At 40.9% G+C, this 19,467-nt stretch overlaps 1 protein-coding gene across 7 annotated transcripts in view; it reads left to right on the top strand.

Annotated features, from left to right (window-relative positions):
- MYO9A (myosin IXA) overlaps positions 1 to 19,467 on the top strand; it is a 455,555-nt gene that overhangs the window by 293,375 nt on the left and 142,713 nt on the right. For all 7 annotated transcript variants that reach the window (XM_030576852.1, XM_030576855.1, XM_030576857.1 and 4 more), the window contains one exon: positions 2,259 to 2,393. In XM_030576852.1, the coding sequence (XP_030432712.1) occupies positions 2,259 to 2,393 (135 nt within the window). The remainder of the gene's footprint in view (positions 1 to 2,258; positions 2,394 to 19,467) is intronic.

Raw genomic sequence — 19,467 nt, 5'->3', positions numbered from 1 at the left:
TGCCATTCTTTAACACATACACTCCTGTGTGCATGTGTCCTGTGGGCGCGCGTGGTTACTTTACATGAAAATAAAAGACTTATCACCTATTTAAAGAACTTGCGTGAAATATTTCACATTGTAGCCCTAAAAGCATACATCACACTAGAATCTTTCCTTACTTAAACAGGAGGAAGTGCAAGTGGCTACTAGAAGATTGGTCTTATATTTGAAACACTGACTTTTGTCTCATGTTTCTGTTCTTATTTACATATGCATAATATATGTAAAACATTTTTTATTTAAGCTGTTATGTTTATTACAAAGAATATTCAAAATATGTTGTATTAAGGTGTCTGTACATGTAAAACAGTAAATAAAAATATAGTCCATCATGTAATCTATTGTTAAGCTGTAGTAAACATTCCAGGACTGTGTATATAGGTATACTTGATAGAGAGCAAAGGGACTGCTATATCTGAGTAGAACAATGGCAGGAAGATTTGTAATCCTCTAGGAGGAGTGAATGTATGTGTGTTTAGTCATTCTGTCTGTTGTTGTTTGGTCCAGAGACTGCAAATTTCAGTCCTTTGGTCAAACTATTGTTTCACATGAATATTTGGCCAAATGATTAAAACTTTCAGGCATTTGGTCAAATTACTGAAAATATCATAACAGATCGAGGCATGTAATCTATTTGGTAATGTTGGAATTGGGGGGAGGAGGAATGATAGCAGGGAAGTTGGAATGCCAAGCGAGACGGAGACATGGGATGGCAGAGGAAAGGAATTGGAGAGATGGACTAGGGATAACCACGGATTTTGTTTAATGTTCTTTCAAAAAAATGATTTGCAGTGCAATGAGATGACTTTATTTACACAACCACTAATTTAGTTCATTGGAATCTAAGGCCATTTCCACACTACCATTTGCGGCATGATTGGCTCTAAATATGGTTTTATATCTGTGCATAACAATTGTATCTACTCTGATATTTTAGTGTTCTTCCACCATGGCAGCTAGGGAAGAAGCATTTTACCACTGTATCATTTGACCCTACTGGGATCTGGTCAGACCACAGTGGTGTAAAAAAAACTTGTGGTCAATCTGTTCCATTACTCACTGCTGCTAGCGCTGCTGGAGCTGCACTGGTGCTAGAGTAATGATGGGAGAATTTCCTAAAATTCTACGTGTGGATCAGAGCAGTAAGATTGATATTTGGTTAGTAACTACGACAGGTGGTGGTGTATTTTTTCCCCTGCCAGAGGCTGAGGCTTAGGCTTGGTCCATGGTTCTTATTCTTTTTGTTGTGTGACCAGAGCCCTCTTCCTGTAATGGTTTAACCGGGCTGTCTTCTTTCCATCTGTCTTTGTAATAGGTTATTTCAGTGTGCAATTCACCATGAACTGCTGGTGCTGCTCTCTTTCCATGTCATACATGCACTTTTATCCCCTGCTAAAGTGCAATGGGGATAAGTGTTTTTGTTTGTTTTTTTCATTTATTTTATTTTTAAAAAAAAAAGCATCAGAAGAGTTGCACAGAATGACCTATCATAATCACATAGCAAAAATGTTAAATTGCTTTTCTTGTATATACTTTCTGATCTGTTGTGTCATGCAGGTTTGATATTATAGAGAGTTGCTCTGTGGCATTGCCTAAGTGAGTCCTTTCCCCTCGCTTATTGTGGTGCATTACTTATTTATAAACCCCTCCAGTGTGTATATTACTTTGAAATGTTCACAGCTGGAGTGTAACCATTTACAAAATTAACTCAGGGAGTCCAAATAAGCACATCCCTTTGGTTTACCCTTCATGGTGCAAGTAATTTTTTCCATTGGGTGAAAGCTTTTAAGTCTTAGATCCAGTGGAGTAGGTTGGAACTGTATTCAGATTTCCCCTAAGAGGTGATAATTCATTTAGCTGTAAGTAAAAGCCAGATGAGCACATTATTATTTAGACCAAAAAGTGTGCTATCAGCTCAGTGTGGGATGGAGTACTACAAACAGGAGGGAATTTAATGTCTCTGTCCAAAAGAAAGTACATTGAAGTATTCCCTTCTAGTAAATCAGAACTAACCTAGTGCCTAAAATTATGTATTGTCTCCTTGATTTATGTACAGCCCTCATCGTGGAATAATATTAATAGTTACAGCAGTGATTACAGATCGTTATACTCAATAGATTTCATTCTGTTTGTATGCTTTCTATCATGAATGATGTTCTCATAGTACATTAATTGATCGGATTTTTCTAAGCAACATACTTTGTTTTGTTTTACAGACTTTGTCCATTGGAGTACTTGATATCTTTGGGTTTGAAGATTATGAAAATAACAGCTTTGAACAATTCTGCATTAACTTTGCTAATGAACGCTTACAGCACTACTTTAACCAACACATCTTTAAACTAGAGCAGGTAGGTCTGAATATTCACTGCATGCTGCAAATGACAATTTGCATAGACATATTATACCTTAATGACTTGGAGTTTTTCAATTACAGTGTAATTTTTTTATGTATGAATTTGTGCTTTAATGGATTTAGTCATATTTGAAATCTAAGATGTATTTTTTACTAGTGATTATCTATAAAAGCCATCATGCCCTAGATCTCTTATGTCAAATGACTCCTCCATCCTGGGCCAGCTCTGAACTTAGAAGCACACACAGTTCATGTGAGGATCCTGAAGGCCTCAACTGTTGTACATTTGTCTTCATGTGTGTGCTCTGAGGTTCCCCAAATAAGAAGTCTCTCTCTTGCCTTTATGTGGACTCTCTGCCATGCTATCTAGATGCCACATTTATTCAAAGTTCACACTCTCCCTTCCTCCAGTGTCTTTACTGCTTTCCAGTATGGGAAGGGGTTTCTCTCACTTGTGTTTTTAAGGCAAAGCATAGGCAGCCATTACATTGCCATTATTACAGGAGGGCTTGTACAAACCACTTGGTCATGTGTTGTGTCCAAAAGGTGCCAAGACTCTGGCTCATTCTAATTTCTGATGGTCAAGGGCCTGCAGCCAAGAATGTTCAGACTCTGGAGAGTTATGTTGTGACTGATCCAGAGCTGTCAAGGTGTGTCTTGGAGGAAAAATGGTTCTTTAAGATATCTTGGCCCTAATCCACTGAGGACTTTAAAAATTAGGGGAAAAAAAACCCAAGAAACAATTTTGTTACTGAATGAGAAGCCATAAAACTCAGAGACCCAATATGTTGTGTTCTTGTATGACTGTATTGTGTGGTAGGTAGGCTCCATAACAAGTTGCAGGATGTCTCCTGCAATCCTAGGTAAATCATGCTGCATTAGAAGTGTCAAAGTGTGGACCACTGTTGCTACATCCACATTTGATAGAAAAGGGTATAGCCTCCTAGCTAGCCAAAGTTGGAAAAAGACATTTCCGATCACCTGTTGTTTGGTGTCCAGCAGCCCTACACAGGCCGAACAGATCAAGAACAGATTTTTTTAAGAGCGAGTTATTTCTAGTTGTGAAATGAACAGTTCACGAGCAGAGTCTTGAATTTATGGCCAATAGGAAGAACACTCTCTGTATGTGATTTTGCACAGATTTTAGCTAAACCAGAGTCAATGCAAAATTCAGTACCTGGGGACATTATGTAGATCTTTGAGTCTTTCGAAGGGATTTCAGGTCCCTAAACTTAGTAATGAATTATTATGCTAACACGTATATTGCTAGATAGTATGTTCATCAGTGGCATTTAATCAAATATAATGAAAGCTCATTACATAACTTTAAAATATTAATTTTTCTATGCATGCAGGTCTGCAGGTCCTCACTATGATTGAAATCCTGACTGTTGAGATTAATGGGAATTTTGCCTTTGACTTCAGTGGAGCCAGGTTTTTGTCCAGTGTGCCTTCAGCATACTTGCTGCTTTGGGGACAGAACCAAACCTGTGCATACCAGACAGAGCAGACAAGTTTAATTCTGTGCCTCTGCAGCACCACAAGAGGCCCTGAAATGCCAGACAAGCCTGGCGAAAAGGGAAAGGCACAAATTGGCTTCTCTTGCTTGTGCCCCAAGAAGAGGACACTTAAGATAAGCTACATAGCACTGAATAATTTGAAACACTTCTGAGGCAGTTTGTTGCAAGTTCTACATCTTCCTCTGGACCCTCTTGTCCTTGCTGAAAGGGCTTTTTGCTGAAGAATACCCTAGAATTGATACCTCATTGAGGTGAAATTTCAAGGCAGCCTCTGTAGCCTTGAAAGCCACAGCAGCTTCTGCCTGTTTCACAAGAGAGATCCTAGATGTGGTCATCACACTGGGAATTCCTACATTTTGCTATGTGGCTTGCAACACCTCAATATTCCTTCCTCTGCCCCTGATATATGCAGAGGTTCTGATTGTTGCACTCAGACAGGAAGGGGTGCTCTTGAAACCCTTCCTGGGTTAGCTTCTGAGCAATGCCCTATTAGTTCACTACCATCCATCTGCCAAGGGAAGGGGGGCTTTTAAAGCATGCTTTTCTGGATCAGTAAGATGGGCAATTTCAGAGGTCTACAAGTCCAAATGCCTTGTACCCCTTTGCAAGTTTAGGACACACTGTCTGAGAGCAGAAAGATCCTATGCAAGATCTCATAACAAAAGATTTGCAGGATGGCTACATGGTCATCAGTTCATGTCTTCAAAAATTCAACAAGCATCAGTGGATGCTGCATTCTGCTGAAAGGTTCCTGCAAGCAGTCGCTCCTCAGTGAGGAGAGACTGACTATAAATGTTGTATGTAGACAGGATTAACTTTTCCTTTTGCCCTCCCTGAAGCCACACTACTTAAAAGAATCCTACTTTAGACTCTGTGGACCTGACTGCACAGAAAAATGGAAACGTGTTTTTATACTTAGCTGAGAATTTTTTTCCATCTAGGAGGAAAGTCCACAAATCCAATTCACCCTTGGGGAATTAGTTTCCAGATTATGGATTAAGATTGGGCAGATGTGTACATTGGAAGATGTGATAATATTTGCATGATCTGTAGTAGGACATTTGTCAGGAAGGTATTCGTAGCCTCAGTTATTTGATTCCTTTTATGCTGCAACACAAGTAGTCTTGGCTGTGATAATTACTCAATATGGAAGATTCTTTGTGGCATAGCAGAGGGCACTCCCCTCTGCCTCTGATAGATGAGTTGGTTCTATCTTCATAGCATGATGCAGGTGGAAAATCCCGGGCAATGGGATATGCTTGGGTATTTGGACCATTGCTAGGGTATTTAGAGCTTCCTATGAGAAGAAAGGACATTTTCCGGTAAGCAGTGAGAAATTTTCTTGTAATTGTTTCAGAATCCCATGTGTGAGAATACTATTTAACAGTGACATATTATGGCCATTTGCTGCACCTTTTTCTTCAGTGCCATGCCTGCTACATTCCACAATGTGATACAACTCTGATTTTTACAGAATACTTTCATGGCAGCGAATACACTTGGATGAGAGTCCAGCACAAAAGTGATATGATATTTAGCTTTACAGCGTTATGTGGTGATGTCCTGTATGACCCATCACAAAATGTAGATTATCTAGTGGGAATCTGTTTTTTTTTATATAATCCCTTGTTCCACCTAAAGAAAATGCTGCTTCCAACTGTTTGTAGCCAACCTCTCCTGATAGAGATTGCAGGTATATCCTCTCTTATAACTACAGTTTTCATTGTGCTGTATATCAAGAGAGTCTGTTTGAGACTGAATCAGATTCAAAAATCTTCTCACTAATGGGCTCTCAACTTTGAGCCAAATAAAAATAAGTATAAATGGGAAGAATGCCAGTCAGGATATTGTTGACAGTAAAGTAAGGGAATGGGTCAGAAAGGGTTAAGTGATAGATTTCTGCCTTGGACAAAGACTTTCTAGTTGATTCCTTGCTTGCTGTATTTTATTTATTTTTAAACCAACTGTTCCAAATTACTGAAGAAGATTTAACTCGTGATGATTCACGATAGCCTTGAAGTGTGCGTTACCAGACGATAAGCATGAGTGAAATATACTAACCAGGCTGTAAAACACAGGCACATAAATCCTGCTATAGCTGGGTTACCAAAAGCTTTAGATTCAGAGCTATAATGACCTTATTTCTGGCAGCATGCCCTTGCCCAGGAATTGGAACATAAACTAAGACTATGCTATCATTCAGGAGGAGACTTTTTCCTCCCATCTCCCCAATTATTTCAGCCAAAGTGATTCTCATCCTACCACCAAGCAGGCAGGACACAGCCTCCGCCATTGCATCCACTAATCTCTTTCAGTAATTAGTTCTCTTGGAATGTGCTGCTCACCCATCTGACCAGAATTTTCTCCTCCTCATGTGACTAAACATGTTAAACTCCATGTTCTGCCTTTGTCCTGTTCAAATGGGCTCTTCTCCATGACAGATAAGCATATTGCTGCTGTGCCACTGAGCTGGCACTAAGGGTATTTCTATACTAGGAAAAATGGTTGCTCTGTGTTATAGCTTACTGTTGGTAGCACTGGTACCATTGCACCAGTGTATAAAATAATTACAATTTTTTTAGTATAAATACGGTCTGAGAAAGAGTCTGCTGCTAATAATAAAACCATTGTATGACTTTATTTGGCTTAGATATTTTAAAAAATTATTTATTCTTTTTTACACCCTGATCAAAAATCTTTCTTCTTGCATGACTCACGTGACAACGAATACTGTGAGTAAGGAGCTTTCAGAGCAGTTCATTCCTTTTTTTTATACTACAACTTTCAGGTATTCTTTCTTTGGCTGAAAGGATCGTGATATATCTGTTCTCAGATGAGTGTGTGGTGGTGGTGGTGGTAGGGTTAAGTTTGAATATAGGTTCTGCAATTTCCATTTAAAAAATGTATTGCCCTCCAGTTCACATCTCATTTTGTACACTGGTAACATTGAAATTTGGCAAATAAACAATGTTCATTCTGGAGAGCATGTACTTTTCACTCATTAAAAGACTGGTTGAATAAATAGGGTCTGAGATTGCAAAATCAGTTTTCAACATGGTCACTAGCCATGGGCTAAGATATTTCGTAAAGACTAGTGAAACCCTGTTATAATATAAAACACATTGTTGCTGATGAGCTTTACGTGGTGTTTTGCCCTCAAGCTGCTGCTGGGTCAGTTGGCATGAGGAGAGATTACAAAAATCTCACTGAAATATCTGCAGCAACGTGAAAAAACAAAACAAAAACACACTGCTTTAACCTCAGCAACAGGAGTGAGTCATGCCTGTGAGAGGAAAAAAGGTGGATCCCGCAATTACAATTCTTCAAAATTGTTGTTCCATGCTTTATTGAGCATGGTGTCTGATAATCTTGGCTAATAGCCATTGATGGACGTAGTCTTCAGAAACTTATCTAATTCTTGTTTGAACCCAACTACACTTTTGACCTTCACAACATTCCCTAGCAATGAGTTCCACAGGTTGACTCTGCGTTTGGTGAAGAAGTACTTCCTCATGTTTGTTTCAGGGCCCCCATGAGAATATCTGAGGCTTCCCCCTAGCCCTGTCTCCACCTTCCTCCGGTACCTCAGCGTGCCATGTCCAGGAGTGGCCCTGGACAGCACTGCAGCAGTGTGGCTCCAGCGGGACCTGAGCTCCTCCCGCTCAGAGCCATGTGGTAAGGGGGTGGGGCTGCAAGCTCCGGTGGGCTGAGTGGCAGGAGCTCAGGTCCCGCTGGAGCCATGCCACTGCAGCACTGTCCAGGGCTGCTCCTGGACGTGGATTGCTGAGGCTCTGGGGTGGGGGGAGGTGGGGTAAGCGGCATGGTAAGGGATTGAGGGGGGTTGGATAAGGGGCAGGGAGTCCCAGGGACACTTAGGGGACAGGGAGCAGTGGGGCAGAGGTTCTGGAGGGGGCAGTCGGGACGGAAAATGGGGGGTTGGATTGTTAGTGTTCCAGGGGTCTGTCAGGACTCAGCGGGGGATGGGTAGGGGTAGGGGTTGGGGCAGTCAGGTGACAGGAAGCAGGGAGTTGTGGTGGGGGGTGGGGTCCCAGGGTTGTGGTTGGGGGGCAGGTGTCGAGGGTGGCGGTCGGGGGACAAGGAGCAGGATGGGTCAGGGATTCTGAGGGGGGTCAGTTGGGGAGCAGGAAGTGGGTGGGAGTCAGATAGGGGGCAGGGTTTTCCCTGCCTGGCCCTTCATACAATTTTGGAACCTCGATATGGCCCTCGCGCCAAAAAGTTTGCCCACGCCTGCCCTAATGTCTCAAAATAAAAAGTGCCTTTGAGTTTTAATTTAATCGCTTGATATGATCTATATAGAAAGCCCATGTTCATTTGCAGCATGCGTCCCCACTATTGCCGTGCCGCCTTACCACGGTCCTCCCTTCCCCTCCGACTACTATTCTAGAAAACTCTTTGACCTATATAAGCAGCCGTCAGGCATGCCCAGCGCAGTGTCTACAGTGTTTGTAATCTTTGTCACGTGTACTCTACTGAAATAGCATAACAAGCCTGTGGCTTTACGTTTTAATTCAATCATATGATACCCATTTAATTTTAAATATGGATTGGTTAATTGTTAAGATAAGGAAAGGAGCAGACAAGCTGTTCATGTGAAAGAGCCTTTTTGAAACTAGCACATGTGAAAAACAAACTAAGAACTACAATGTCCCAACAGCGCCTCGACTCACTCACGATTTTGTACATTGAACAAGAATTGGCTTAGTCAGTTCATTACAATGACGTGATTGAGGAATTTAAATCCATAACACCTGGTGAGTGACGTCTCATTCTCTGGGGCAGAAAGATGAAGAAACCTTAATCTGTTTTGGTCAGTTTGGGTTAGCTCTTTATCTGGTTAAAGATAAAGATAATGAAAATTGACTGTATCTTTGTATACGCCTGGTTATCACTACAGCAAAAATTTGGTATTTTGTGTCTCATTTTTTAAGTAAAGTTTAGTTGTTAATTTAAAAAATTAAGTTTAGTTACATTTTAATTTCTTTAGTTTGTTGGATTAATAAAAATAATGTCCTTTATGATTGAGTATTCAATAAATGTTCACCTTTAAAATAAATAAATAAAATTCCCTGGGTGCGCACTCTAATGAAATGTGCTGTGCATGCCTATGTGGGCAATGCTTCTTGGTGTTGCCAAAGCATAACAAAGTGATATAAAGTAAAATTTAGAGCACACATTTTGGAAGATATTCTCCCTCCTGTGTACGATTGTTGTGACAGGTACTTCAACAACTATCTTAACTTCTGTCGCAGTTCAAATTGTTCCGCAACACACCGGGTACATAAGGAATTTTTCAGTTAACTACCTGTGAAGGTTTGGATCACAGAAACCTCCTCGGAGCCGTCACCTGATGTGCCCAGACTACTTCTAGCCCTGCTTTCCCTGCCGTCTGCCCCAACAAAGATCCAGGGTCTGAATTACTTGCCCCAGAGCTGCAGTTTTACTTGAAAGCGGCTAACTGCAGTTTCCTGTTTTTAACACTCAGATGCCCACCTCCCAATGGGGTCTAAACCCAAATAAATCCATTGTACCTTGTATAAAGCTTGTACAGGGTAAACGCATAAATTGTTCGCCCTCTGTAACACTGATAGAGAGAGATGCACAGCTGTTTGCTCCCCCAAGTATTAATACATACTCTGAGTTAATTAAGTGGTTCCAAGGAGTAACAGACAGAACAAAGTAAGTCACCAAGTAAAATAAAATAAAATTCGCAAATCTATGTCTAATCAAACTGAATACAGATAAGATCCTCACCAGTTCCAGAATGCTCCCTTTTACAGACTAATCTCCTTTTAGCCTGGGGCCTGGTCTACACTATGAGTTTATCTCAAATTTAGCAGCGTTAAATTAAATTAACCCTGCACCCGTCCACACAACAAAGCCCTTTACTTCGATATAAAGGGCTCTTAAAATCGATTTCTGTACTGCTCCCCGACGAGGGGAGTAGTGCTGAGATTGACATTGTCATTTCGAATTAGGGTTAGTGTGGCCACAATTCGATGGTATTGGCCTCTGGGAGATATCCCACAGTGCACCATTGTGACCACTCTGGACAGCAATCTGAACTCGGATGCACTGGCCAGATAGAGAGGAAAATCCCCGTGAACTTTTGAATTTTATTTCCTGTTTGCCCAGCATGGAGCGCTGATCAGCACAGGTGACCATGGAGTCCTAGAATCAAAAAAGAGCTCCAGCATGGACCATATGGGAGATACTGAACCTGATCTCTGTATGGGGAGATGAATCTGTTCTATCAGAACAATGTTCCAATAGACGAAATGCCAAAACATATGAAAAAATCTCCAAGGCCATGATGGACAGAGACCACAACAGGGACTCAACACAGTGCTGCGTGAAACTTGAGGACCTGAGACAAGCGTACCAGAAAGCCAAAGAATCAAATGGACGCTCACGGCGGGAGGGGCGACTGATGACTGTAGCTATCCCACAGTTCCTGCACTCTCCGAAAACCATTTGAATTCTGGGCTGAGCTCCCAAAGCCTGAAGGGTCAAAAACATTGTCACAGTTTGTTCAGGGTATATGTCGTCAGCCTGTCCTGTCTGCTGCCACCCCTCCCCCCCCCCCCGGTGAAAGCAAAGGGAAAAAAATCGTTTCTCGCCTTTTTTCAATGTCACCGTATGTGTACTGGATGCTGCTGGCAGATGTGGTGCTGCAGGGCTACACAGCAGCATCCCCTTGCCTTGCCTTGCCTTGCCTTGCAGACGGTACAGTAGGACTGGTATCCGTCGTCGTCGTCGTCGTCCCGTGGGTGCTCCTGGCTGGCCTCGGTGAGATCGGCCGGGGGCGCCTGGGCAAAAATGGGAAGGACTCCAGGTCATTCTCTTCTTTAAGTTTTGTCTAATGGAGATTCAATCCTGCTTGGAATTATCATGGCAGCTGGAGGCTTCTGCCTCAGGCTGTTCTCCCAGTCAGCAGCACCACGTGGTCGCGCCTACCCCAGCCTACTCCGTGCTACCAGGGCTCACAATCAGATACATAGACCTCTACATTTTGCTGCATATAAAAAAATTAAGCTGCTGTTTAGATCTGTCCCCCAACATACATATCCTGGGACATTTTGTATTTTACCAATGTCAACCAAAGATCCACATACAAATGGAAATTCAGTCCTGCCTGTGCTGCTTTCCTAGTGCTTATCACAGATTCCCATTTTCAGCTGTAGGCTGAGCAAGTGCAGAATGGTGGTTCATTCTACTTCACTGTAAGCCAACCGCCCTCCCCTCCCCCCTTTGATCTCTGCTTGCAGAGGCAATAAAGTCAGTGTTGTTTCTTATTCCTGCATTCTTTATTACTTCATCACACAAATGGGGAGATAACTGCCACAGTAGCCCAGGAGAGATGGGGGAGGAGGGAAGCAACGGGTGGGGTTGTTGCAGGGGCACCCCCTAGAGTGGCATGCAGCTCATCATTTCTGAAGAATCTCTGGGGCTCTGACCCTGAGCGGCCGTTTGCCTCTCTGGTTCTTTGGTAGGCTTGCCTGATATTCTAGGCAGGACTGACTCTTCATTAGACAAAACTTAAAGAAGAGAATGACCAAGGGAGTCATTCCCATTTTTGTCCAGGATCCCCTGACTGACCTCACCGATGCCGGCCAGGAGCACCCATGACAGCAGCAGATGGTACAGTATGGCTGGTAACTGTCTTTGCTAACTTCCAAAGGCAAGGGGATGCTGCTGTGTAGCGCTTCAGTACCGCATCTGTCAGCAGCATCCAGTAGACATACGGTGACAGTTAAAAAAGACTGAACGGGCTCCATGGTTGCTGTGCTATGGCGTCTGCCTGGGAAATCCAGGGAAAAGGGTGTGAAATGATTGTCTGCCGTTGCTTTCACGCAGGGAGGATTGACTGACAACATTTACCCATAACCACCCGCAACAAATTTTTGGCCCATCAGGCATTGGGATCTCAACCCAGAATTCCAATGGGTGGGGGAGACTGCGGGAACTATGGAATAGCTATGGGATAGCTACCCACAGTGCAACGCTCCAGGTGTTGACCCTAGCCTCGGTATATGGACACATACCGCCAAATTAATGTGCTTAGTGTGGCCGTGTGCACTTGACTTTATACAATCTGTTTCCAAAAATCGATTTCAGGAAAATCGAAATAATCCCGTAGTGTAGACATACCCTGGGTCCAGCAATCACTTATACCCCTTGCACACTGTCCTTTGTTCCAGTTTCTTTCAAGTATCCTGGGGGATAGGGAGGCTCTCTCTTTAGCCAGCTGAAGACCACCATGGAGGAGTCTCCCAGGGGGTTAAATAGACTTTTTTCTTGTGGGTGGAGACCCTCTCCTCACTCCTATGCACAGTCCAGCTCCAAGATGGAGTTTAGCAATTACCTGGGCAAGTCACATGTCCATGCATGACTCTGTTTTTACAGGTAACATCCATTGTTTACATGCTACCTTGAACATCCTCAAGTAGACTTCTTATGTGGATTGGAGCATTCCAAGATTCATTGTCCTTTAAGTTTCTCTTGATTAGGTACTTAACTTCAACATTCCTTTCTCCAGGAACTGACCAAATGCTTTACTAAGGTTATTTAGAAATCAAGCCAATACACAGCCAATATTTATAACATAGAATACAAAAATAATATGTGCGTGCAGATAGGATTAATAGATTCAGTAGATCATAACCTTTATATAGCTATGTTACATAGCATATGTAGCATAGATAGATTCAGTAGATCATATTCCAGTTATGTTATATTCCCATAAAGCATTATGTGGTACAGTGTCACACCAGCTAACAAAATGAAAGATACCAAGGGAATGAATTTGTTTGCAGGTATCATCACATAGTCAATGATCGTAGGGGTCAGAAAAATGAAATGTACGTATTTCAGGATTTGGGAAGAAAAAGCAGAAGAAAGCTAGACAGACACAAGAAGAAAAGGGAAAAATAACTCTTCACAAATTTCTTCAGGCGCAATCCAAGTCAAGTCAGTTGACTGAGTTGAGCAATGCTGACATTCAAGACTCTTCAGAGGTGGGAAGTGAAAGTGGTGTTGTAAGAGAAAAAGAAAAGGTGGTGTGTGAGGAATCCAAAATATTACCACATTCAGAAAACAATGTTATAGTTGTTGTGAAGAAAGAGAAGGAAATCCAGCCTCTTGGATAGACAATGGAGAATATAGCGGTAACACTGCTATAACTGAGAAACTGGTACAGTTGACTAGTCCTGCTGCTGTAGATGGGAATGACGAAGAAACGTTGTGCAGTAATGACCCAGACTCTTGGAATTACCTAGATATAAAGAAAAGAGATCTTATTGTATTGAAGGGTCCACCACATAAGCCTGAAAACTTTCCTTGTGATTCTTTTGGCAGGAAATTGCCGTTAACAGTTTTTTTCTAACATCTGAGTAATGATCAATGTATTGAAAGAGACTGGATGGTGTGGAGTTAAGATGCTGCAGCAATATTTTGTTTTCCCTGCAGTCTCTACAGAAGTGAAACTCAAACTAACCAATTACATCATTCAAAATTTGTCAAAGATGGAATTGCCGATAATTGGAAAAAGATTTACGAGAAAATGAAGAGTCATGAAGAAAACGCTTTACATTTGAGCAATTACATTAAGTGGAAGGAATTATTTCAGTCACTCAGTGATAAAAGAGGCATTGATGCAGCATTACAGCATAGTATTAAACAGGAGGAGAAAAAACAGCTAAAAATGTTAACTGCGGTTGTTGACCTAATTCTTTTCCTAGCAAAGAATAATCTGCCATTTTGTGGTAGCCATTCTACTGTTTTTATGACGACTTTGAGCTTTTCTTGTCAATACTGAAGCTTGTGAGCAGGTACAATACTGAGGTGAAACATCATCTAGAGATGGTATCTCAGTGCAGAGAGTCTGGTGGAAGAATGCAGGCTCACTACCTGTCATGGTGTAGTCAGAATGAGTTCTTGAAACTGTGTAGGGAGAAAGTTTTAAACTCTGTTCTTGTAAGAACAGCCCGATATTTCAGCCTTGTCGTTGATGGTACACCTGATGTTTCACACATAGAGCAGTTAGTTTTTATTCTTGGATATGTGATGCAAAAAAAATGGAAACTGGGATGCGCATGAAAGATTTGTTAAACTAGTAGATTTTGAAAAGAAGACTGGCACAGATATAGCAGAACAGATAGAAGTTTTTAGAAGAATGTGATTTAGAACTATCTTGGTGCAGAGGGCAGGGATATGACAGTGCCTCAAACATGTCAGGAAAATTTCAGAGAGTAAAGACAAGAATTTTGGAAGCCTATTTTTCTCCATGCAGCACTCACATGCTGAACCTCTGTGGCACCCACGCTATGGAAACCAGTGTAGAGGTAAAAACATATTTTGGAAATGTTCAGAAACTCTATAAAGTATTTGCTCTTAGCCCTGCGAGATGGAAATTTTTGCAGACCGTTGCAATATATCTCTTCACTCTGTATCTAAAACTAGGTGGAGCACAAGAGTTGATGCTGTTCGGGCCCCTAATTAAAAATCATATAGGCATACTGGAAAGTTTAATTAAAATTGAAGAGGAGCTTCATTTACCTCCCGAAATCCAGGCAGATGTTGACTGATTAAGTGGCTTAAGTCGTTTGAATTTGTACTACTTACTACAATATGGTTTAAAGTGCCTCAGTGTATTGATGATAAGAACAAGGTCCTACAAAGTGCCAAATTAACAATGGAAGAGGAAGCTAAACACGTGAGCAACTTAGTCAGGGAAATTCAAACAATGAAAGATTCTTGGCCAATTTTTTTTTAAAAAGCCAAACAAGTCGCTTCAAGCCTCGGCATTGACCCAAAAATGAAAAGTGACTCAAGGATCTGGAAGAACAAGCGATTCTTTGACGACACAGGGGATGCAGACTATATGTTTGACTCTCCTGATGTTCAGTTCAAAGTACAAATGTTCTTCCTGACAATGGATTTGCTTCTATCAGAGCTAAGCGGTCTTGGGGAAAGAATGGCTGAAGTCTCAAATTTATTTTCACCCATTTTGTGTCCACCAGATAAAGTGGATGAATCTTCTATAGAAAATTTTGTTGACACTTTGGCCACAGCATATCCAAAAGACCTCCAGAGAGAAGATCTTAAAGAGAAACTTAGAATCTTTTACAAAATAAAAGAAGATTCCAACTTAAGGGTTTATGGACATATAACCTCTGCACTTACACTTCTTAATGCTCTCTCTTCAAAAAAGGATTGGAAAATGTGTTTCAGATTTTTATTTATTTATGCCTACTAACAGTGTTGCCAATGTCGGTAGCATCGGGAAAGCCTGCATTTAGTAAGCTAAAATTGATTTAAAATAGTTTGCGTTCTGCCATTGGGGAAGAAAGGCTGAACCATTTGCTCACTTTGAGAATAGAATATGAAATGGCCAAAGACATACATTTTGATGACATTATTAATGAGTTAGCCAAAATGAAAGTGAGGAAAAAATTTTCAGCTGTATAATTAATGTTTAGAACAATTTGTAAAAAAATGATTTCATAAGAAGCATTATGTAATTGCAAATGTATACATACCATTAAAGCATTTAATGTTTTTAAATAATATATTTTGTGTATTTTCAAATTATTAAAAATTAATTTTGAATGTATTTCACTGGTTATTTTTTACATTTCCAAATACATGTTACTGTAGTATCGCAACTTTTTTTATGGAAGGGGCCCCCGAAATTGCTTTGCCCCAGGCCCCCTGAATCCTCTGGGTGGCCCTGGTTTGTTTTAAACCTACTTGGCTTTAAACCAATGCCTGGTTCTTGTGCTATGTGAAGGGGTAAATAACTCCTATTCACTTTCTCCACATCATTCTTGATTTCATAGACTTCTATCATATCCCTTCTTAGTTGTCTCTTTTCTAAACTGAACAGTTCCAGTCTATTTAATCTCTCCTCATATGGAAGCTGTTCCATACCCCTAATAGTTTTTCTTGCCTGTGTTTGTACTTTTCCATTTCTAATATATATTTTTTGAGATGGGGAGACCAGAACTGCATGCAGTATTCAAGGTAGGGGTATATGATGGGTTTATATAGTGGCATTATAATATTTTCTGTTTTATTATCCATCCCTTTCCTAATGGTTCCTAACATTCTGTTAGCTTTTTTGACAGCACATTGAGCAGATGTTTTCAGAGAATTAACCAAAATGACTCCAAGATCTTTCTCATCATCCAGTATGCTAAGATTTTATCCAAACGTATGTATTACTATTCCTATATGCTAGATGGAGAGCTCTAGCAATCTGAAAAACCTTCATGGAAATCCTAAAATCATAATTTTTGTGACCATCTGTGCATCACAGGGCAAAATAACTCAAAAAGCAAGTTACATTTTGTGTCTGAATCACAGCGATAAAAAATAGTAATAAGCAGTTCACTAACACGATGTAAATTGATTGAAGCCCTAGTTATTACCCGCAGTATTTAAAGGACCACAGGTGTGCAATATTCTTCACCACAATACTGCTATGGTGTGAACAGCCCTTCACATATGACTAGGACCCTACTAAATTCACGGTCCATTTTGGTGACTTTCATGGTCATAGGATTTTAAAAATCATAAATTTCATGATTTCAGCTATTTAAATCTGAAATCTCACGGTGTTGGAATTGTAGGGGTCCTGACCCAAAAAGAAGTTGTGAAGGGGTTACAAGGTTATTGTAGCGGGGGTGGGGAGGAGGATTTTGTGGTACTGCCACCCTTATTTCTGGGCTGTTGCTGGTGGCTGTGCTGCCTTCAGAGTTGTGTGCCCAACCACCACTCTCCAGCCACCTAACTGTGAAGGCAGCAGCAGAAGTAAGGGTGGCAATATCGTGACCCCTCAAATAACCTTGCAACTTTTCCTGCAAATCCTTTTTGGGTCAGGATCCCTAATTTGAGAAATGATGGTCTCCCTTGTGAAATCTGAATAGTATAGGGTAAAAACGCACACAAGACCAGATTTCACTGGGGGAGACCAGATTCCACAGTCCATGATGTGTTTTTCATTGCCATGAATTTGGGTAGGGCCCTACATATGACATTTAGAGAAAAACTGCATTATTAAAAAAGATATTTCTTCCCTCATATGGAATATCTTCCTCTCATGAGGTCGCTTTTAAAGGCTGGCAGTACATTTTAGGTATGTGCATATTTTACCTTTATCACTGTGAAGTAGGGAAAAAAAACATTAGTAATCAACCATTGAGTATTCAGTGCAAGTTTCTATTTTAGTTGGACCTGGGAATAGCATGGGCGTGCTTTTTGAAAAATGCTTTAGTCAGCTGTATTCCATGTGACATGCAGAGAAATAACAAACTGCAGAAGCTATTTATTTGCTATTTGGCAACATGCCCATCGCACATAGCACACTTTTTTTAAACGCAAAGGCTTGTAGATACTAAAACTCTGTCTTAGAATAGGAAGATTTCAAATTGAAAATGTTGAAGGAAAATGTGGCTCCAGGAATTACCAGACTGAATACTGTTTGCTTTTGCTGCAATGTGTTTGGGGATGAGGGTTTTAATGTGTGTGACTGGATTCCAATATCAGAGCCATGAGGTTCAGCACCATTTGCCACAAGCATTTTACTAGATTTTTAAAACTGTCAATTAACTTCTGACTTTTCAATTTTGCTCCAGGTAACTAAATTGTTAACTCACTGTTTTCAGTTCTCAGTGAGCCAAGGAGATAGAGGGATTTTTTAGGGGAGTATAAGAAGATGCAACTAGTAGAAATGAAATGTTAAAAAGAAAAAGGGGGAAAAAAGAAGCAATATTTAACCCAAATATTAGGCAAAATTTATCATCAGCAAGATCTATTAGGCTGTGGAATAATCTCCCAAGAAGAACTGAATTGCTTGGCCCATATAAGACTAGACTGGAGAAAGCACTAGAAAATGTACTCTAGAGAACAATCCTGCTCTGTTGAGGTGATGCAATAGATTCAGACGTCTTTTTCATCTTTGATAACTAATTAGATTAATCTGCCCATAAGAAATGAATGAGAAATATGAGCTGATTATTTTGGATTCTATAGTTCATCTGAGTAATACATCCATGAGGTCCTAGGGATGTCACTGTTGCTGTTGATTTTTTGTGGAAGGCATTCAGATACTGTGGTGTTGGGTGACAATATGGATCCTGAAGATAGATTTATTCTCCACTGTGAAAGCTACCTTGAAAAGATGAGAGGTATAACTGATAGTTTTGTTCAGAGCTTGGTCTGACCAAGAGACTGGGGCCCAATCCTTGGTAGCAGTGGCTGAGTGGGATAGGTCTTTTCCGCCAAGAACTGGCTGCTAACTCAGTAGTGCTTGAATTCAATAGTAGTTTATTGGCAGTGGCTCCTTCTCTTCTTCACTCGCTGCCTCTACTGGTTCAGCTGTTGAATATTATTTCTCCTCAACAACAGATTGCTAGAAGTGGGATTTGAAGGGAGAGAAACCAAAGCAGCTGCACTTCTGGAGAAGTTTGAGCTTATGTGGGCTCTTCCTCCTGTGTCCCCTCAGGTACGTGTGTGTGTGTGTGTGTGTGTGTAATATGTATACACACACACACCTGGGGGGACACAGGAGGAAGAGTCCACGTAATATACACACACATACAGATACGTGCAGGAGAGGAAAGAGAGCAGTTCTGGAACAAGACCAATCATCACCTTAGATGGGGAGGAAACGTTAAAGGGAATCCAAGCAGAATGAATGAAGCCAAAGGTTGTGATACTGAAGAGAAGTTAGAGGGAAAGCTATGAGGTATCTTAGTATCATGAGCCCAACTGTGCAGAACTCAGAGGATTATAACAAAATGTTTAGAAGCCTTTTAAAATGGCCTAAAATACTTTGACCTAAAATAGCTCTTCAGCACATAATGATGTTGCGATTTTAAGGTTTGATTTCCTGGGGCCTTCCACGGCTAGAAGAAGGTGTAATATCTTGGAAAGGTGGGATTCTGCTTGTGAATGGTGATAGCTCCCATTTTCAGTCTTTGTGCCACATGATATGAATCATCCTACACCTCAGGGCAGTTCCCTCATTATGGTAGGGAAGTAACATTTCTAGTTGTATAAACATCATAAAACTATGGCAGCTCAGTTAAAAAATGTGAATAGTCACAGCAGAGGTTTATTATTTGGACAAAGTACAGGTGAAGTGGTCAGATGTGCAATTTTATCACATGTGTACAACATATGGCCCCTGGTTAACTGTGTGATGTGTTAGAGGAATCTATAGGTCAATATTCAGTTTTGTGAAGAATGTGGCATGTGTATTATGTTCTTTGCACGTTTGAGGTGTATGAGAATTATTTATAGAGGAGTGGAGCCTATCAGTGACAAGTGTGGTACATGAGGACAGTGCCTCCACTTTGTGTGTGTGTGTATTGCACATACACAAAAGTACCTTAAAATAACATTATTAAGGTTGCAAAGTTAGGAAATTTCACAATTAGGTTGTTGGTGCAACCTTAATTTGCACCTTTTTTGCACATGCGTTGAGACAGACTTCAGTTACATTGTTGCATACAGGCAGATGCCTGC

This window comes from Gopherus evgoodei, chromosome 10 (assembly GCF_007399415.2).
Source record: "Gopherus evgoodei ecotype Sinaloan lineage chromosome 10, rGopEvg1_v1.p, whole genome shotgun sequence".
In the NCBI taxonomy this organism is placed as follows: domain Eukaryota; kingdom Metazoa; phylum Chordata; order Testudines; family Testudinidae; genus Gopherus; species Gopherus evgoodei.
This window is presented reverse-complemented; position numbering and strand designations above follow the sequence as displayed.